Raw genomic sequence first — 21,997 nt, 5'->3', positions numbered from 1 at the left:
CACATTCAACCTTGCATTTGTGCCTTCTAGTTTTAAAGCAGTTTTCTGAGGTGCTAAGCCTGCTTTAATGACAGGAGCTTCTCTCCAAGCTTCACTGACCTTGTGCTGCTACAGACTTAACTGACTCCAGAAGAAATGGTCCTGCCTGTGTGGGAAGTCTATGCTGCCTGCAGGAAAGCTGTCTGGATGCAGCAGCATTTTAACTAGTCCTGTACCGGATAAACCTCTGGTGCTTCAGGATAATGTGGGTTTCCATAGAAGCATTTGAGGGTTCTAGTTCTGTACCGGGGTGTCTGTCTGATATGCTTTTATTTGACTGCAAAGGACCATGACTGAGCATATTCACAAACCTTTGAGCTACTGGAAAAGACTGCCTCGATTGTGTTAAGCAGAGGCACTGCTGCAAGCTCAGACTTTTTAGCTTCACATATTAACAGCATGAAAACCCGTAGTATTTTGTAAGAAAACTGCTACTACTACAACTGCAGCAAAACAGCTTTTGAGGGGCTGACCCCTGGGACAACTGACTCCTCCCAAATACCGTGTGATTTTTTTTTTATTATAAGAAGGGATAGGGACTGTTTGTATTACTGTGGCTTGTATGTATATGAAGTGGTACTGTGCTGTGCCCAGTAATAAAACAAACTGACAAAGATAGCCTTCTGTACTTTGGTATTGGTCTTTTTCATTACTGACTTAAAGATCAAACTGAGCCTTCTTTTTTTAAATTTTTTTTAAAAAAACAAAACATTAGCTGGTAATGCTGCTGTACTTCCCATGGTGGTTGTATGTGGGTTTTTTTTTTTTAATTAAATACAACACCTCAGTGCTGAGCAGCTTGCCTCTGCTGGATCTACTGGAAGACACCCATTGACTCTTTCCCTTTGAGAAAAAAGGGGATTCAGTGACTTTCTCAGCTTCCAGCTCTTGCTGATTCTGGAGCGCTAGTGCTGGCAGCAAATACAAGCCAGCCCTCCTGACTGTACAGGGCAGTCACAGAAATGTAATGCTCCCTTGGCAGGTTGAAGGATTTTTTTGTTGTTGTTGTTGTTTTTTGGAGTGTAACTTGGCGTCACTGTTTCCAAGAAGTAATAGTGGAAGGACAAGGAACTGCTGCTTGTAAGAGACTGTTATTTCTCTTCTGACTTGTGCACAGTGTGCTGTGTACACGGGTAATGTGCAGCTGCCCTTCTGATTCTTCTAGTTACCAGCTGCCCCAGCACTAGCCAAGCACTGTACCTACCAGTATCACCTGCCTCAGGACTTGAGTGATGGAGTGAAAACTAATTGAAACAACTGAATTTACCACGAATTAAAGGCAGAGTGCATGTTTCAAGGATAATAGACTAGAGAAAATTATGCTTTCCCTGTTCTATGGAGGCTCTCACTTCAACTGAGGAGCTGCCTCGCCCTCCCCATGGGGGCTGTTATCCCCCAGCTGGAAAACCAAAGGGTTAAAGAATCAACTTACCTGCAGGGGAACACTCCCTTACTAGTACAAGATTGAGGTTAGATACCAAAATATCTCCAAAATAAATAAAAACATCTTTGCACCTCACAAATTTTCAAAGGCACTGCTGACAGGAATTAATAGCAGATGTGCAGTAAGCAACCTGCACTGCTATCTCACGGGGAGACCCCCTTGCTTTGTTCATCCTGTTTAGCCTGCGTTGGCCCCCTGATGTCTCACATCGCTGGTAAACGAAAAGCAGTGAGCACTTGTGAACAATCCATCAGTGCTAGGAATGTTCCTTCAGCTGCTGTTTCTTCTTCCCTTGAAAAACTGTTTTAAGCACAGATAGGGTACTTCACTGAACTGCCATTTTCTTCCCAAAGATCTCTTCGCAGTGGAGTTCCAAAAAAAAGGACCCCATTTTCTTTTCAGGAGTGGTGGATACGGCAGCTTGCTGCTGTCATCCTGTCACTGCATCTTCAAGTCACTCAGACAGACAATGAGCTATCACGTAACTTCTTTTCTCCTGAGGCTTTTATTGTGTCCTGTGAGTCTGGGAACTGGTCATGTTTTGGTCAGTTGATGAACTTAAAAAAAAAATTTGAGCTTTGGCCATGTGAGTGTGGAAAGACAGCACCCTGCAACATTTGCTATATGCCCAGTTGATGTTTGTACTGCTACTCAAAGACAGGGGACCATGGTGCCTTCCCTCGGATGAACGGAACATGAGGAAGATAATTGCTGTTTGGAGGCAGTCATACAACCATGGCACTTGGGAGTGCCAGTGCAACGGTGACACACAAGGACAGTGTCCTACCCCATACATGGTTCACTACAGGCTTCCTCTCCCCATGTTGTGACCTGCCAGCCCAGGTGAAGCAGCTGGCTGTGGGCGCAGCTCCAGCCTCTGGCAGCTCTACCACTGGCCTGAGGGCTGGTCTGGGAAAGAGGACTCATCTTGTCAGAGGGTGAGACGACTGCCCTCATTTGCGAAGCGCTGCCAGACTTTTCTGGAGATGCTTCCCTATGTAGTGGCTTCCTCTTGCACATGCAGTTTTCTCTTCTCTGATATCCCTATGACGAGCTTATGCCTATCGGGGTCACCTCACATTAGAAACTGTTTGCAACAGAAACATGTTTATAGGTGCTATTAATCACATACTTACAAAGTTGAAACCCAGTACAATTCACAAGATTTCAATCACTTCTTCAACTTTTTCCATTTTCCTGCCCAGCAATTCCCACACAGCCCTGGAACATGTTCCTGAGTCACCATTTTCTTGAGTACATTACATTAGGACAGGACCTACCCAGCTGCTTTGCAGTGGGAAAGCCAGCTAAATAAAGTAGCTGACAACAGTTAATCCAGCCCTGGCCTTCACATGTATAAAGCGCTCCTGAGGACACATGGTCCTTAATAGGGCAGGAGAAAGGATAAAGAAGCTCAGCTCTGTTAAAAGGATTCAGAGAAGAGAAAACCAGAAGAAAAAGTCTCTGGTTCTTAGGTGGTACAGTATCATCTCAGTTTCAAGGTAGAATTTCGAGAACTGAGACAACTTCACACAGGTAAATCTCTACCAAGCTGATTCCAGCTTTAGTAAAAATGTAGTTTAAATACAGCATCATCAAAGTGTGAATGTACCTGTGCTTGGTGTACTTTTCTAGATGAGATGCTGGGTCAGAAAATTAGTGAGACCAAAATTTGTGGTTGATGGCAATACAGGCATGCAGCTTGCCAAGGGAGGGAGGTGGTAGGAGAGGATGGTGACCTAGGAGAGGGGTAGGGAACAAACCAGTGTTCCTCAGCTGGGTGCAAAAGCAGCCAACAGCTTGGTTGGGTCTACCTGGGAGAATGTACGTTTCAGCACCCAGAAAGTGGGGCGCAGACTTTGAAGGCTATCGAGGAGCCAGTGTGGGATCTCAGCCCCAGGAGGAGCTGAAGGGGAGAGGCACAGCTCCACGTGCGCACCCACAGCCTCGAGAGGGTCCCCGGGGTTCCGCCACGTGTGGTGGGGAGAGGCTCGGAGGCAGCGGGCATGTCACAGGGAATGGCACGTGCTGGATTTCGCAGCTGTTCCAAAATCTGCAGCTGGTTGTACATAGCGCATGTGTTAATCCATATGTATCTGCTTGCTGCTCAAGAGACAGGCGGTAATGTGGATTTAATTACCTACAGATGTTTCACAGGCAGAGGAAAAGCAACGAATGCTTATCGCCGCTCCTGATCTGCAGCCACGCACAGATCTGACCGGCCGGTGCTCTGCAAAGGCTGCGCTCTAACAAGCGCTCCCCTCTGCACTAGAGGCTGGGCAGCACTTTGCGCACCCTGTATACGGAGCAGATGTGTTCAGAAATGACGTCTGGCTTGGTAACAGCCCGTTCTTCTGCTCCTGCTACCAGGAGAGATTGGATGGTGAAGCAGGGGAAAGAAAGAGGGTCTAATGGGTGTACGGCTGCACCAGGACAAGTGAGCCTGACTTTGCATAAAATACCCAGCACAAAACATGCAGGCGTGGTCATCTGTGCACTTTGATGCTTCTCCATATAACATGTTTATAGTTTAGTACCAGATAGTTTAGAATAGTAGCACTGCCAACATGTCCCAAAACCTGGGAGTCAATCTAGGCCTGGAAGGCCTTCGTGAAACTTTAAATTGGATTATACCTCATTCAGCACAACCACCTCATCCCAAAGGCAGAGGGGAAAAGAGATGAGCAGGGACATTTTCCCTGAGTCAGACTTCTCGCTTTGGTATTGCCAGTTTTCATGACATGGCACATACTTCCGTAGCACCAAATCCCAAGAGTGTTTTTTAGAAGTCAAGGGCAAATGCAACATAAAAAGGTGTAATCCCAGCACCTGCGTGGGCAGTGATGTGCCACCGGCACGCAGCCGAGCTTAGCACGGCATGGTTCCTCGCGCACAGGAGGAACAGGAAGGGATACAAAAATAATAGATTTACAGTCAGGAAAAACTATGGAAAAACTACACTTGCAGCAAAACCAGCAGCTGCTCAGTAGACTTTGGAATTTCCTACTAACTAGTTGCCTTGGCTTAAGTGAAAACCTCCCTAATTTATACACTGCATTAAAGCTATGAGACAAGCCCCATATTGGCTTTGAAAGAGCCTTGGGCCCAGGAGGGAAGGGAGGCGGAAGGAAGTGGGCATTCTGGGCAGCGCTGGGGAAGCTCTACATGCTTTGTTTACAAACCCTGTACACTTTTTGTTTGGCTTTTGGATGTGTTTTATTCTCTCTCAACTCCCTTTTCATCTCGTCGTAGTGCCAGCCACACTGATGAGTGTTTATGCTTGCGAATTCCTGAAGCACAGCCAGTACCTTGAACTCCAGAGAATGAGACTGAAATAATGTAAAAGGTCAGGGAAGTTCAAAGACAGAGAGGTGCTGTTTTCCTAGCTGGGGACACCACACTGTTCCCAGACCACGCTGGGCTGCCCTGGGGACACAAGAACAAAGAATTCTCTCTTAACGTCCTCCTGTTTACTCTGCTTTTTGCCTCCCTCACCTCACTGGTTTAACAGGACTCATTTCCACAAAGCTTCAATTAAAACCACCAGGGATCAGTTTGGCCTGAGCGCGACAACTGAAGAGACACCCGGTAGCTACCGGCACTTAAAACTCCTGTCACCGAAGGAAAAAGGATGTGTTTATCCCAACTGCTCGAGCCCCAGAGCGCTGCTTCATCCGCAAGCATCCAGCTATTGCGGCACCTGGATATCAGTAGGATCTTCACCCAGGGGAAGACAAGTCAGAGCATGACTTTTGGAGAGGAGAGGTTTCATTCAGCCTTGCTGGTTAGCAAGCCTGTCCTTCAGAAACATGACGTACGCGTGCCTGGCCCGACACGTGCACGTACACGCAGCTCAACTGCGCCGTGCACGTAGGCAGCGTGCAGAGCGGCCGCAGACGGCCTCCAGCGCGCCGGGCACACCGCCCCGCGCCCGGCACGAAGCTGTTGATCGTACTTCCAGCTGCAGATTTCTGCAGGCCGGGGGGGTTTATTAGCATGTGCTGTGCGCAACGCGACACGCTCGCTTGCACAGCACTGCGCCTGCCCCACGGACCCACGTTCACCGGTGAAGGGAGGCGAGGGAACGGTCCGGGCTAACGTGGGCGCTGGATTTCACTAGCCTATGGCTTCAGCAACCTGCTTTGCTTTGAACTGGAACTACGGACCAAGTGACACCGACGGCACAGACAATACTGAAGTAATTTCACAGACTCGCATCCAACCCACTTACAGGGATTATAACCTCAGCTACAAACAAACCGCCTCGGGGGCAACCACAGCCGGCTTGCTGATATTAAACTCTTGTCTACACAAAGCATATGTGACATTTGAAAACATTTAGAAAACAAACTGAAAAAGCAGCCTTTTATCCCCTCCTTGTCTAGACGGCTCACCAGCCTTTCCAAACTGCAAGTCGGCACCGACGAAGCGCGTGATGCCGAGGGAGGGAGGGGGCAGGCGCTGGCCTGGCCCCCGGGGAGGGTGAGGAAAGGCAGGGGCTGCCCATGGATGTGTTTACGTTACCTCCGCTCACCCCACGGGCACCTTGCACGGGGCAGCGCTGGTGGGTGTGCTTTCACGTGTCACCACAACTGCCAGCGCTGCAAGTGACCTCCCAGGATTGCAGCTGACACGTTGCTGATGGGATGGAGGTGCGCAGAGGTGGGAGATACCGTTACAGGCAACTGGGGTCAGCAGCTTTGTCCTCAGGGTGCTTCTACAAACATCATGAGCTGAAATCTCTCACTTATTTTTGTTTTCCAGTGAGGTACCCCTTTCTTTAAGTAAAATTGACACGAAAGTATATTTCAAACAGCTAGCAGGTTATTATAGATTATACGTAAATTCATTTTAGATTATACATACATTCACTCTTCCGGTCTGCTTTATAACAATGTGTTTTTCTCCAAGACCTTCCTCTCCACTAACACACAATCCCATTTTTAGAGAGGGAAAGGAGCAGGAATGCCCAGCTCCCTGCAGCCGTGACAGACGCTGCTTTTCATCTTCCCTTTGACGGAGACTCGATTACCTCAGGACATGTTAGGCAAGAGCCAGATGAAACCATGTCTCTTGTTGCTGCACAGCACCGTCAATTCTGGCAGCATTAGTGTCTCTAAACTACATGTAACTTGTATCTGTTCCTGGAAATAAATCCTGTAATTTGAGGGTAGATGAGTTCAGACTGAGGATAAGAAGTAACTGTGGGACTAGCCTCATTCAGAATAAATATCCACTATTTTTTCCCAAGGGATTCTTGCCTCATTTCATCTGATGGGAGGATGCTAAAAATGAGTTCAATACCTTTTTCTCCAGTATGATCCCGAATTTGTTTATGCACACCATGCTCCGAATGCAGGGGGGCCATTCCCCATTTTGACTCTTCTCTGGTGAATCACTGCAGCAAACTCTGGCTCCTCTTCAGAAGACCTTTGTGACGACGTGTCATTTCTGTTCTACAGGTGGGAAACTGAGACATCAAGAACATGATCTCAAAAGCATACAGTGACTCTGAATGCACAACGTGAAACATTGAGGGATGATGTTTTCCAGTGTACTCAGACCTGTACATAAGGAATTCGGAGATACCACATTGGAAGAAAGATAATGTGTGCCCATGTAATCAGCAGTAGATCCTGATGCAAACATGCGAGAATCATCTGAAGTGTTCACGGATACCCTTATGTTTGCCATTGCCTAATGAGGATCTGGGCGGTTGCAAGTTTAGCAATTTGCTCTCAGTATTCTTAAACCTTCAGGTACCTAAGTTTGCACCATATTTATTTGCCAGCTAAAAATTAAGCTCAACAGAGAAACATTTTTATATAGCTTGGGGTGTTTTTGTTTTATAAACATCACTCAAATTTGTTGCAAGCTTTTTCAGCTCACCGCTGCGGCTCACAGCTGCTGGCAGTTCCAGACTTCTCACATGTGTTTATTCCTGTAACATCACAGACGTGAGATCTGTTTTAAATTAAAGATTTAAACAACATTACTTTTCTCATTTGCTATCAATTATATCGCTGCAAGGAAGAGCTGGGCTTCTCTAATCTGTCTGCAAATATTCTACCAGACCAGCTCTCACTCTTACCATTTAGTTATTTGATTCCAGACAGACACAATGATACATAGCTAAGGACAGCAAACCGCAGTGTAACCAAATTACATTAATTATACAACACATACCTCTGATTGCATATGCTAATAGCAAGTTATCAAAGCTGGGGAAGCAAGCCTCCTTCTGCAAAGCTCATGATGGTGTGTTCAAAAACACATAAATCACGTGGGGTTATGGCAGCCCGTAAAAAGAAATCGTCATGACTTACAGTCCCAAATCAATACCGTGATTTAAAAACCTACTTGCGCTTTACAGATTCAGCATCACAATGTCAGGAAGTTTTCAACTAGTCGATAGGAATTGAGCTGAGTGACAACTTACTTAAAAACTAGACAGCAGTCACTTTTTCTTGTTAACAAGATTAAATATATATCACAGTAAGATTATGACTACAAGTCAGGTACAGTAACTTCTTCCAAACTCTGAACATGATCAAAGACTGCAGTCACCTGGACAAACAGACATCACGAAGCTGAATTACCCTCAGAAGCACTTGAAATCCAGAGACTGAAATGTACCGTTATGCATCTTTAGAGCTGTTTCAAGATCCATTTCAAGTGCCATAGTACTATGGCTGTAAATGAGATTAAATCAAAGAGAAATCTGTATTAAGCGTCAAGAAAAGAGAAGTCTGTAGGAATGCAGAAGTTGTCCACAAAGGCGTTCACGTGAACTCTGTGGAAGGAGCAGGAGCAACAAGAAGAAACAAGACACAGAAGAGCCCTCACATCAGGGGCTTCTAATTGCCACTCCACCAGACGCATGGAGTGACAATTAAAAAAAAAGGTGGGGGGCGGGTGCTGGATGTTAGTTTTCAAGATCCTCTGAAAGTTCATGTAGTCCGAACATCCCTTCTGTTTCCTCTGCTTGCAAAGGAAAGCCCTGGAGCGTTGTGTCAGGCAATGAAGTGTCATTCAAGGGTGTGCCCGGCCACGTGCCATTGCATTTACTGGGCAGCAGCACACTCCGCTGATCAGCACGTAGCTAATTGCAGTCACATGCCAAAAGCTTAATGTAGTTTAAAAAAAATAATAGAAAGCAACATTCAGACAACTAGGTGTGAAATTTGCTGACTCCTCCATTCTTAAAAAAACCCAGCAACCTTCCATAGACCAAGTGACATACAGACAAGCACTCTGTCCACTGCCATTTAAGACCGACCATGGGGAGGGCAAGGGCTATCCAAGGTGACCGCTTTGAAGATGCCGGATCACTACGGACGCTTCTGTGAGGAGAGTAGATTGTTTTTAGTGCTACTTCGATACAAGTTTAGGCTCATCTATGGAGAAAAGCTACTTGAATTAAAGAATAATGTGAATTAGAGAATAGTTTTTCCCAATTAACTCTTGATGTAAATGCTCTTTTTCCACGAAGAGCCTACCTAGGAGGGGAGTTATTTGGGAACATTGTTGTAAACCGTTAGTCTGCACAGTAGCTGTAAAATTCTGAAATGCACTCACTAGCCTGCATACAAACTCTACCATGATATCAAGGGAAAACTGCAACCAGAATTGAAAGAAATCTGAAAGACAGACACCTTAAAGACAGATGACATCTCCTCATGGTACAGAGAGAGGGCTCCTGCCCGTGATTCCTAAAGAAAGGCTCAGATGGGAAGTTAAGATGTAGGGATACATCAGAGAAACTGTAAGAGTAGATAAGAGGTGAGATAAACAGGAATGGCTTCTCCTAGTAGGGTAGCATTTGTTAAATACATCTTGAGCAGAAAGCCACTAGTTTCTTGTTAGGAATAAGAAAATTTGAATAAATTTCACAAATAGTCTGATCCTACACATCAGTTTTGTGTGATAGACCAAACCAGTAGTAAATTTCCAAGTAGGTTCTAACCTCTGAGTAACAATAACAGTTTTTCTTGGTATTGAAAAGGTTGGTGAAGGTTTATTCAGGGTAGCAGTCCCCAGAAACTACACATGCACTTAGCTTTATCTTAATTCATGGTTCTCATAACACTGAGATGCAAGGTTATGAGGGTCATGCGTTTAAAAATTAACACCTTTAAACAAAAACATTTCTTCTGCCAACCAAAAGCCCTGAAGACCACACATGGGTCCTGAGAAGAGTTGGGTAAGGCTAAGGAGCAGGGAGGTGCTTGCAAACAAATGTCACAGAGACAAGAAGGGATACTGTAACCCCTGGGTGCTTGGAAGCTCACATCACACTTGGCTCCTGTTCAGGGAACTTAACATAACCAGCGATACTGTTGAAGACGGAAGAGACAGTCCACAGGGAAACTCAGGAAGGCACGAAAGTGGTGTTTCAGCGTTTTCCTCCCCTACTTCATTCTATCAGTGATGCTCATCAGCTAAGGAAAGAAGGAGTCACCGTTCCATACCTGAGTACTGAAACACTTCCTCATGCCTGGGATGCAAATGAATTCCCTCATATGTCCCCTGGAAGAATATTATGTAAATAGAGTTTGGTACAAAATTCCTGGAAGACCCAATAGCTTTGGAGTAACTTCACTTTCCTGAGGGAAGAGGCAGGAGCTAAGAGGAGGGTGAAGCTGGAGGAAACCCAAGTCATCTTACCGCGCATTTCTCCGTTTCATAAGGCATTTGCTGCAGGCTTTCCAGAGGAGCAAATGCTAGTCTGTGTGCTACAAGAAAGACTTGTTTACAGTACAAACCTGCTGGTTGAATCGGAGAGCTGGGCCATCTGTATCATCCTAATAACAATGCTTCTGAGAGAAAGGATGACTTGCCCCTTCCCCTCTCTCATTCACTGCTATGCAACTGGTGCAGGCTGCAAATCAAAAAAAATCCTTCACAATTCAGTGAGTGCTTACATCTAGGAGCATAAAATGTGATCGCCTTTATTTTAGTATTTATGTCTCTGCTACACTTCATTTGCAAGCAGCACCCCTTTGGCTAGTGAGCTACAAATTGTTTTTCTGGCCACTCCGGCAGAAATTTCCAAAGGACAGCACAGAGCACATCACCATCCCTTCTTGAGCAGGAAGGGGAGCACAAGACATGCCTGTAAGGCTCCCTCAGAGATAACACTTGTTTCAGACCGAATAGGCCACAAAAAAGAAAGATGGAGGCAGAAATGAGAAGCTGAGGAGCCTGTAAGTATATCTGGGAGCAGAAGGAGGCCTGTTCGCTCCATGGAGAGTAGATGATCAGGACTGGCAGTGCAGTGGTCACAGGCAGCATTTGCCAAATTACATTGATCCACATCCTGCCCCCAAGAGATTTTATCAATTGTGCTCTTCCTCCTCCCAACCGCAACTCGTCTGTTCCTGAGCTACAATCGAAGTAGTGCAGATCCCTATTCCTCCTGCACAGAGCTTTCCCCACTGAGCTTTGTGTGCTTCCCCCGCTGGGAAATGCTGTTAAAGGAAATACTTTAGGAACATGGGAATAAAGCAAGGTATAGTCCTAGGCAGACAGGTGGCTTCCCACAAATGGAACATGAGACAGCAAGGAGCAGATACACTGTGGTGGGGATAGCGTGCAACAGAAAGGGGGGAAGGCACAGAAGTAACGCTGCATCGGGACAGTGCAGCGTTAATATCCTGAAGTTTAAGAATTAGAGCAGTTCTAGGTGAAAACCCTCCTGCAGTTACCTGTTTAATTCTTTGCAGAACAGGAAGAGGCGATCTAGCACCTGATGAGGACAACAGACTTGATCCAGGATAGAAAGAGAAAATGGCTTGCGGGCTAATCTAAATCAAGGGTAGATTAATTAAGTGGACTTCAATTGATGACAAAATAATTAAAAACAGAAGTTAGATGAATTCTGAAGACATCATGCGGTCAAGGAACCAAACAATTTTTCAGACGCAGTAAGAGGTTGTTTGGAAGGGACTACACAGTGACCGTATGGCTAGTAGGAGAATTTCTGAGGACAGTGTGATGCAAGACCCTGGCTATCTGATATACATGATTTTGAAGAGCTGAAAGGATACTGGAGTGCTCTATTTTTACATCATAATCCTACATGTTGGCTTTCACAACCAACTTGTGGTGAGCAAGACGTTCTCTTGCTCCTTTGATGTATCATTTGGCTTCTGGGTTTTTTTTGGTTTTTTGTTTCCCCAGCTTTTTTGCTTGGTTTTGCCATACTCTAGGGTGCTGACATTAACCAAATCCAGACAGGAGAGGTAGGGCAAACTGCATTGGTGCTTGTAACCACATTTTATCAGTGGCCTGGCTGGTACGTCCTGGTCATACACTTAAGGGTTAAATTTAGCAGTAGAAGTCAGAAGGAAATCCCTTTCTCCTGTCTCTAACTACTGTGCAAATTTTTTGAGAGAAGGTAATAGTTTCAGTCACTCTTGCTTTCTTCCAAAGGAATATTACAGTTGCAGTTTTTTGGTCTTCAACAGTAAGACTTAATTTGATCACTGCTTGGGAAGATTTTGTTGACCATGTGTGGCAGTGGGAAGAATGGGTGTTCTGGGGACCCTGCTGAACTAGACATCCCTTGTAGGCTGAACTGCAAAAATGTGTGTAAGGGTGGGACACAACAGCACCTTTCAGTCCTAACTTCCCATATGACCTAAGAAAAATATCACCTTTAAATGTCTTCAATGGTAGCATTAATCAGCGAACAGTTTTGTAGCAATTGGTGAGTAAAGATGCAAATGCTATTATCAAATTGCATGAGGAATACACAGCATTCCAAACATGCCCCAAAACATTCTGACATCTATTTCGTCGTTCCAGTTTAGATCCCGAACTCAGTTCATCCAATATTCTGTTTCTGCCATTAGCAAATACCTTGATCCTTCAAAGGAAAGTGACTTTCTCTGCCATTAATCCCTAAGACAAGTGCACAGCACACCGTGAAAAGATGCTCAGACTGAAATTTCAAAGAACAAAGTTTCAATGTGGATGTCCATTTTATTCACTTCAATAGAAGCAGTCCCCATGGTGTTGATCACGAAACTAACTCCACTTCCTTAAAAAAAACCCCAAACTATCAGTCTTTCTAGCACTACCTACTTCCTCAGATCAAGAAATTAGAACTGCCATCACCTGAACTCTTCCCAATTCCTTGATTAACATCACAGAATCTCAGCTCTTCTATGATGCATAATACAAAGACTGCATCTCTTTAAATACAGCTTTTTACAGAAATTGAAGTGGATACAATCTAGCAGTTCATTTACTTTACTGCTACATTAGGTCCTCCTGAATTTGTTAGCCTGATGCAAATTTCGTAAGCAGACAGGCTACCACTACTTTTGCCACAACTTCTGATGCCATTCAATATTTCTTTTGAAGATTAAATTACTTTTAAAATATCTTTTATATTATCAGTTTTAAAAATAGCAATAATCATATAAATAATCTAATCTTCCAAAAGTACAGTATACAACAGTACATACTATATTTTTGCAATCTTTCCATGTTACAAATTATTTTTTTTCTCTCCACTTTGAATTAAATTGACCCAACTGTCTAGCAGTTTGAAAAATCAAGACTGCACACAAAGAAGTTCTTTCAATTCACACTGGAAAAAAATAAAAAGGAAAAAAAGAAAAACTCTGCAGAATGATGTCCCAAAATGATCAACTGTATTCAACTCAACCATCATAGCTCAGGTAATTGAGCTATGTAATTACGCATATTACACTTGCTTCTTTTTTCTTGTGATCTGCCACATACCTACTCCAAAGTAGATTACCAGATAATCAGTGAATACAGACATGTGGTAACTGTACAGTTGTAACTGAAAAACATTACAAAGGTGATACTCAGAAGAGTGTAGAACACTATACTGAGCAGCATGTGTCTCTAGATGCATTTCCAGATGTGCACGATGCTCTCTTCCCTCACCCTCTCATTCATATAACTATATGCATAAAAAACACGAAGACACCGATTTACATAAAATTATCTCACTCCATTTTATTTAAGATTTTCTTCTCCAGTTAGTAAAAGAAAGATGTGTCTCTCTTTATACATATGTACAAGTTCAGTTATAAAAATAGACAGCACATTCAAAGAGAAAAAAGGCTTGGCATTTGTCTGATTCCCTCTAAATATCATACAATACATGTGAATAGGAGGGGAAGGGGGAAGTCTTCATGAGTTAATTAAACACCACCTCCCCCTCAATTATCCCCTGCAAATCTGTTTAAAAATCAATCTAACTAAGCTCAGTTCTGCTATTTTCAGGTGTGCAAATTAGAGGCAGAGCCAACAGGAAGCACTCGCTCCACACTGTAGGACGCCAGGCAAAGGATTTGGGGTTGGAAAAAAATTGTAATAATAAAAAAAGTCATCTTCTCTGTCACAGCCCAGACCTGCAACTCAACTTGCTTCTCTCTCAAGGGATGAAAGTGCCCTGGCAGAACAGCCGTTTAATTCAATGTGTAAGACAGAAGACCTGCCCCACACCTAAATCTCAGTGCAATGCAGACAACGCTTACAGCAAAGCAAAGGGCTACGGAGGGGGTTTGTGCATTGAGAACAGGGAAGGAGCAACCAGAGAATGAGAACACAGAGGGGCACTGGCAGCGCTGCCTTCTATCAGCCTTGGGAAACATGGCTACTGGTACCTGCACACCGCAGTGAACTCAACCAAGCTAGTATGTTTGATGATCGCAAAGACAAAGGGAAAACACGATGGAAGAACAGTCGATGGATGGCTGGGATATAAGACAATTTTCTTCCCAGGATGTGGCTGGAAGGGGGAATGGCACAGTTCTCTCTCTCTCAGGACTGTTTTTCATCACTCCCCTCACAGCACTGCAAGCTGCAGAACCATGCTCTGCTATGGCACAGTGGAAGCAGCAGCAGCAAACTCTTCCTCCGCACTTCAGCCTTCGCTCTTCTTGAGATTTGTACAATTAGAACCTTATTTTGTTTCTAAGCTTTTAAGAGTTCTGCACACCTCAAAAAGTGAGAGAAATCATTCTGAACACAGTGAGCGTTTGTGCCGATGAGAAGTCTGAAATGCAAACCAAGCCACTGGCTGGTGGTTTCTTCCACTGTGTGAAACAGAGGCAATGCTGCTGCTCTCACTAGGCCTGCCAGTGCTCCCTGTATTCTGCAGCTCTGAACCTGTTCCTGACACATGGTGCTGAAAAGAGTCCATTCCCTGGAAACCACCTGAGACACCTTCCTTTGCATTTCAAACCTTTAAAGAACCCAGAGGCCCACACTAGAAGAATCCAAGATTTTTTTTTTTTCATCACACAACATCTTCAGCTTAGCCCCCAATTATCCCTGCACGTACACTGACCAGCTGCTGGCACAGAAATGTCTTCTGACTCCACAGGATACTCCTGGGGTTCAGATACTGATTTCATAGGATAAAACTAACGCTGGGTTCCACCTCAAGCTACAAGAGAGAAAATACATTGGTGTGACTTCAAGCACACACAGCTGCAGGATATTGCATGGAGTAGCTGGATGCTTTCTTGGGAATCTTTGTCAGATGTGTCAATAAAGCACAAGCTGGCACTCTCCCAGTTACCCCAGACTCCCTTCCCTCCTTCACGCAGTGTCTGCAAAGATAGTTTTTTGGAATACACATAATCAAAGTGCTCACATAAACCACCCACTCCTATTGTGCTTTGATTTTTTCACACACGTGCTGGACAGCAACGAGGCATTCGTTTGCATGCCTTCAGCTGGCAGGGTGGTCTACTCTGAAAGCCAACGCAGCTCAGACAAGCTTTGGGGGTTCAAAATTACTACCGACCTCCTGAGGTGTGGGCACCTTTGCTTTGCTTCCGAATTGAAGTTTCCGATATGAGACTGCTGGCCAGGTTTAAGCTTTTGGGGGTCCCACAAACACTGTTTCCTTTGCTCAAAGGGGAGCTCAAGGGAGAAGAGGTGCTTGAAGGTCCAAAATCTACAAGTCCAGAAGGTCGAATAATTGCTGTTTGCAGAGGACTACTTGCAGCCATGCCTAGCAATGGAAAAGAGAATCAAATTCCATGTGAGCATATCATTCCACTTGTGGCTCTTCAACAACAAACAGTATACTAACAATCAGTCCTAAGACCACCCTGTATTCATGATTTATGACAGTTTAACGAAGACTGATATCCTTAAGATACAAAACATCTTCAGCTGGTGTAAAGCTGAAGCTCAATCATCATCAGTTTAGCAGATTTTGGAACCTGATGCTGTTAACTTCCAACATGACAGCAATGCAGGAAAGCCACAGCCATACCCATGGGATAAACACACTATCCGGTTTGTCTGGACACCAAAATAAAAAACAAGAGGAAAAATATTCGATATAATTCAACAGGCAGTCAAAAATTCTGCAGGACTAGCCTCTCAAGGTTGTCTGTGGTGAAACTGGCTGTCCTCTCACACCATTAGTATGTCACATTGTGTATTGCCTGGATGTTAGAATATAATGGACAAGCAATACCAACAACACAACACTATTTTTTGACAGGCTGTATCCAACAACAGTCACCCAAACTCATGTGCTTGGTTCTGCTCTGGGTAGTCTGCTGCCTCCCCTTCCCCACATACCTTTAGAGACATTGTACCCGTACGCTGCGTATGCCGCTGCAGAGGCTGCTGCTGCCCCTGCCTTGGCACCTGCCATTGCAGCTGCACTTCCTGCTATCGATTTCCGGCTTCTGCCTTTTCCAGTGCCACCTTTTGATCCACTGCCCGAACCTTTAGGACGACCCCGGCTTCGAGCTGACTGGCCTCTCCCAGTGAGAGGTGTATCTTGTATTGCAACACCTTAACAAAAAAATAATGTTAAAACAATAACTGCTATAGTATTTCAGATCACTCTCAAATGAATACAGCATCATAACGACCTACCACTTACATTAATACTGTTCCTACTGATACTTTTCATTTACATTAACAGGGACACTGTTAGCAAGCTATTTTCGATTCCATGATAAGAAACAATGTATACAAAACTTCATTCTTCATCAACCACATCTTATTAACTCCCAACTACTTGTCATTATTATTATGAATCCATTCCACAAATAAGTGGAGGATTCTGGGTTCTACTTCAGGATGAACCATTTTCTTACTTGAAGATATTAAGTTTCTTCCATTTGCTACCTCTAAAGAAACTCATCAAGAACTATGGCTCTACTTATTTCAGTGTAGAAAACTATGGCAGTTAAAAACATTTGCCATTATTTAAAATTACAGCTGCTCCAATCACACATTGGAAGTCGAGAACTGATTGTCAGCCCAACAGCAAATTCAAGGAAAAGCTTAGACATTAATAGTTCTGTGGTTGTTTGTAATTTGGTAACATGCACATAATGGAAGGAGAGCCCTCTGTAACACAAGAACAAGGATAAAACTTTTAAGAGTAATTAACACAAGAAAGAGGAAAGTGTAGTGAATGACAGACTATAAACAGATTTCCTATCAAATCAGAAGTCATTTCTCAATGAAAAGGCATTTTTTTCCCCAAATCTTGCCAACCATGCATATACTCTGGTTAAAATGCAGAAAATGTATCACTTAGCCATACAAAGCCAAGGTTTAATAAATGTTAGTAGTAAGTCAAGGCAAGAGTACTGACCATTCATGGTATCTGAAACTGAGCCAGTAATGGAAGCAGGAGAGTTTGTTGCCCTGGACTGAGGTGCTGAAGAAGCTGGATCATCCACAATCACAAGCATATCACTACTGCTCTCATCAGGAGGGATAGAGCCCATATGTAATTCACTGCTGATGGATATCTAAACATGACAGAACAAAGCCGTTAGCTTCTCAGGTTAGGAAAGGGAGGGGTACAAAAATAAGACCTTTAAAAGACTTACAATCACAAGTAATTAACTGATACATGTTCTGTTCTCTCTCATTTTCTCTATGTGAGACTAGCAGCATGATACATAATCTGCCTAATCTATTTACATGCTGAGCAGCAGTAAAGACCTCCAGGAGCTACTTAATTTCAATTCATGAAAATACATGTTAAGTTAAGAAGCAGGAGGCTAATGAGCTCAGCAGAGATTTAAGAAAACTGCTGTTCAACTCTGCATCTTCAACCGCAAGAGAGAAAACAATAGGATTCTTAACCTACTACTATTGCTAATAAAAATCTTGTCAATAAGGGAACTATACAACATAGGAATCGTAATCAACATGGTATAGAACAAAATATATTTGCTGCCAAAACGAGTTTGCAATTCTTTACAAAAAGATGAAGGAAAGTAACATGTGGGCCACTGAGGCTTTACAACTTAAATTCCAGAGAAAAACACACACTAATTCAGAATCAGAAGCAAGGAAGAAAGCAAAGGAGGAGATGTAGGTGAGACTAGTGAGGAATACTTACAAAGAAACTGAACATCAAGGAACTATTTGAGGGATACTGTTTGGTTCAGGAGCAGACAAGACTGTTCTTGCTATGGAAGTTATTGGTATGGAAGAAGGCACATAGTTATAAATGTAAGCATGAGAAAGGCAGGAAAAAGGAAGAAGAAAGAAAGAAGAAATTAAGTGGGACTGTAGGCAGGAATGGAAAAATTTCTCAGGGGCCGAAAAGGAGAAGAGTCAGGACATGAACTCACTGTAAGAAAAGGAAGGCAAAGAGTGAATGAAAAGGGGAATAATGGAATGTCAAATAACATGAGGAACCATAAGGCAGATTATTAGTAGCTGTTATGTTCTCAGTAAATTATTTTCATTTCCATGGTTCTCCTTTAAGACATGTCACTTCTCCACACATTCATAGTTCTACACTGGCTAAAATAAGAGAAAGCAAGAATCCTACAGGATGTAAGGCCACAAGTGAAACAGTTTATAGTTTAAAGCAGCAGTGAATCTTACCTCACTGAAAGGGCTGGGCATGGCAGAGTCTACACTAACGAAGGAGTCATCCCCATCAGCAGACAGGTTGGAGTTATCAGCCGAGGGAACAAACGGGATCACAAGGTTCATGCCCTCTTTCTTTCTCTTCCCATCCAATTCATCTTCCTTCTTCTTCTGAAGTAAATAGAACAATACCAGGAATCAAAAAGATGATCAAACAGAAGAAAAGGAATAAGCAACCCAAAATCTCAACATCTAATGCAGTATTGTAACTCTAGGAATGCCACGACCAGAATTTCCCAAAACAAGTTTCTGAAGGACACAGTAACAGACCCCTTAAAGGATCCTTCTTTAGGTTTAAGTAGGGTGTGTTTTTTTGTGGTTTTTTTTTTCTTTGTTTGTTTTTGTTTTTTTTTTTTTTCTAAAATGGCTGGAATAATGAAGAATTACTCTTACAGAATTACTTTGATTTCCATTACCTTTTGGAGTGAGCTTGAAATTCTTTACCATTACACAAAATTACAATTAATGCAAAGCCTCCCTGTCTCAAAAATTCAGAATTTTCATAAACTAGTTTTAATGAACTTTTTAAAACAAACTGATCTTCCCTTGTTCCACAGAAGCCACATAGCTATGTGAGTTTTATCTGTGTTTGACGCTTCATTTACAATTCTCTTTTTTTCCTTGCAGAACAAAATTTTAAGTCACCATTTTATATGCCACAGAATGATCAGTTGATCATTTTGTTTTTTCAAGCATGAGTCCTCAAATTGCTGTCTGTAGACTACTGGTGATCAACAGTGTTGTTTGGGTATGCAGTACTTCCTTATTTTTCGAGTTGATAATAATATTAAAATACAGATAACTATGCATTATGTATTTTGTAATATCCCTCTTCTGTGTAAGGAAGAGCCACAGATTGATGTTCAATGGTGAAAGGAAGAAGGCTTTACTCATTTAGACTGCATTTGCATAAAATGTTTCCACACCACATCATAATAAGCCTGAAGCTCTTCTGGCTTTATCACTGACACAGGCAACCTCTCTGCATCAAAGTACCTTTTCAGCATATTTTTCCCTTTTACGTTTACGTTCCTTCACACGATTTGTTTCTTCTTGCTGTCGCTTCTCTTCTTGACGCTGACGCACTGTCAGAAAAGAAATACAAAGTTGTCACCACTGGAAAGATATTTCATATCCTTTTGTGAATCTTACAAAAAATTCTAGTTCTAACAGAACTGTTAAGAAGTCAGCTGTATTAAAATTAAAATATGTTAAAAAACCTACTGTACTAAAACTATTTGTATCCAAATTACTACAAAGTCTTACAGTGAAATTCTTCTTTCAAGCAACATAAAAACACATACCTCTAACACAGCTTCAAAAGTATGATGAAATACAGCATTTTTACTAATACTTTTCTTGTCATGACCTACATAATTCTTGTCAAATCTCTGCCATTCAGGAACAATGTAATGATCCTGAATGAGTGCCAATAAAAACTTTATCACATCACCATGTTTCTCTTGCACAACTTCATCTTTTGGCTCAGCAGTGATATGAAACCAGCTTGTACTAACAAGAGTTGGCAATACAAAAAGAGCCAGGAAACAGAAGTTGTTATCAGCAATACATGTGTTTGTAGAGATAAAACCACAGATTTCATAAGCTAATGAAGTGGAAGATGGGGAAAATGGTGCAACATGATTTTCACATACATTTCTTTTCTAGTTCCTCATCATCCAGCAGAAGGCTGACCACCTCTTTTGGCTTCAAGGTGTCAGGTTTGAAATTGCCACCTGAAATCACCATTCGCTGGATCTAGAAGGAAAAAAAACAAGAAAGAAAAAAAAAAAGGAAAAATTACTCAAAGCAGCCATGAACCATTCTCGCTACCCTTCACTGAAAGCCAGCCAAAAGAAGATGCCAGTACATCTGTGTAAGTCAGAATTGACTCAATTTCTCTATCATACTAAAGTTAGTAGCAAAAATTCAAGGAAGATTTATTAAGGGTGTAATTAAGAGTATAAAATATGAGAAGCATCCAAGCTAGAGAGCAGAAAATTGCCATCCCTTGTGCAAAGCTGCACTTCTAAAGCACCACGTAATAAACAACAAATGGCAATAGTATTAATATACTGCTGAACAAAAAGAAAAAATACAGCAATACTCCTGTCAGGTATAAATTACCAGTCCAATTTTGCAAGTAATCTGTACAGAAGATCATGCAGATCACATTCTTAAAGTGTACAACATTTTTAGTCTCCTTGACTGAAAACTAAATCTCTATAGTGTCTCAGATTAACCAATTCACTCAACCTCTATTACTGCAACTATATTTAAAAAAACCCAAAAAACCCAACAAAGATGAGTTGTGACTTAGCAAAAGAGAACAGGCTTTAGAATAAGCCAATTTCAATGATTTGGATCACCAGCAAAAAGACTACACTTTATTTCCTGGTTGATATCAGGAGACTCTAGTGCAGTATCCTGGAGAAAATGGGTAAGTTTCAACATGGGAAATGTGAATGCATTCAGCTGGAGATGCTTCGGGTGCTGCAGCATCATGATCAGCATCTAATTAAGACAAAAGCTAAAAGAAAACCCAAGTACACAAAACATCTGAACGTTGTATACAGTATACCGACTGCTACCAAAGAAAGTGAATCTGCTTTCTTTTTTTCTTGCCAATAAAGTGTCACGAGGTTTAAAGTTTCTAATACACTTACTACTAGATGCTGCAAGGACACTGAGCTCTTCTGGCAACCCTCACACCTCAAAAAATTTTCACTTGATTACCTTCCAAATTTCTTTTACAAAAACATCAGCTGACGTTTAGCAGTATAACATGAGAGGAATCAGTAGCCCTGGCACAGCAAAGACAGAAGCCTGAGTAGTTTCACTGCATCATAAGAAATACTTTTCATGAAGTCATAGTGTAAATAATTAGCTGCTTCATAGTTCATAAAATGCAGCTGTAATGCTGCTGTGTTAGGGACACAGATTTGTTCATTTGAACAAGAAGATTCCTTTCTGGCATCTCTTCTGCCTCCCTGCAAATACTTCTTCTCTTTCTTTATGCATTTTGATACATGTTTTCTGATACCCCTTCTGTAACTTCTTGTTCCAGATTATTTCTTTATTCCTACCTCACTCTTTTCCTTAGCCCTTTGTAAGATGCGCTCCTCAATGGTGCCTTTGCATATCAACCGGTACACGGTGACCTGTTTTGTTTGGCCCAGCCTGTGTGCCCGGTCCATGGCTTGCTGGTCTACTGTCGGGTTCCAATCACTGTCATAGAAAATTACCTGCAAAGAACACCAGAACAGAAAAGATTAAATAAAACCATACATTTAGAGCATCTGGTGATCAAACAAAAATCCAATATACTGATAAAAATAAAAGTTCTACTATGCATCCCACAGAATTACTGCACCACTGCAGGCTATATTAACCTAACTTTGCCCAGTCCTATGAAGTCTTTTCCACTGCATTTCAGATGACTTCAAACTAACTGACACTGTGATTGTCTCAACTTCCAGAGAATGTCTTTAATATCTTCAACAAATCTGCTTCAGAGGCACAAAATTCCTAAGCTGGTCATCACATTAGTACACCACCATGTAATTAATTATAGGCTAACCACATCATGTACGC

At 42.6% G+C, this 21,997-nt stretch overlaps 1 protein-coding gene across 1 annotated transcript in view; it reads right to left on the bottom strand.

Moving 5' to 3' along the window:
• Nucleotides 1-15,263: 15,263 nt before the first annotated feature.
• INO80 (INO80 complex ATPase subunit) overlaps nucleotides 15,264-21,997 on the bottom strand; it is a gene marked incomplete at its 5' end in the record, with an annotated part of 58,073 nt that continues 51,339 nt past the window's right edge. Inside the window, 7 exons of the mRNA XM_081999836.1 lie at nucleotides 15,264-15,491; nucleotides 16,073-16,291; nucleotides 17,106-17,265; nucleotides 18,359-18,514; nucleotides 19,400-19,488; nucleotides 20,059-20,161; nucleotides 21,490-21,648. Of these exons, the coding sequence (XP_081855962.1) occupies nucleotides 15,274-15,491; nucleotides 16,073-16,291; nucleotides 17,106-17,265; nucleotides 18,359-18,514; nucleotides 19,400-19,488; nucleotides 20,059-20,161; nucleotides 21,490-21,648 (1,104 nt within the window). The 3' untranslated portion in view covers nucleotides 15,264-15,273. The remainder of the gene's footprint in view (nucleotides 15,492-16,072; nucleotides 16,292-17,105; nucleotides 17,266-18,358; nucleotides 18,515-19,399; nucleotides 19,489-20,058; nucleotides 20,162-21,489; nucleotides 21,649-21,997) is intronic.

This window comes from Phaethon aethereus, assembly GCF_964289735.1.
Source record: "Phaethon aethereus genome assembly, chromosome: 5".
In the NCBI taxonomy this organism is placed as follows: domain Eukaryota; kingdom Metazoa; phylum Chordata; class Aves; order Phaethontiformes; family Phaethontidae; genus Phaethon; species Phaethon aethereus.
The sequence above is the reverse complement of the archived record's forward strand: the minus strand, read 5'-3'. Positions and strand labels throughout refer to the sequence as shown.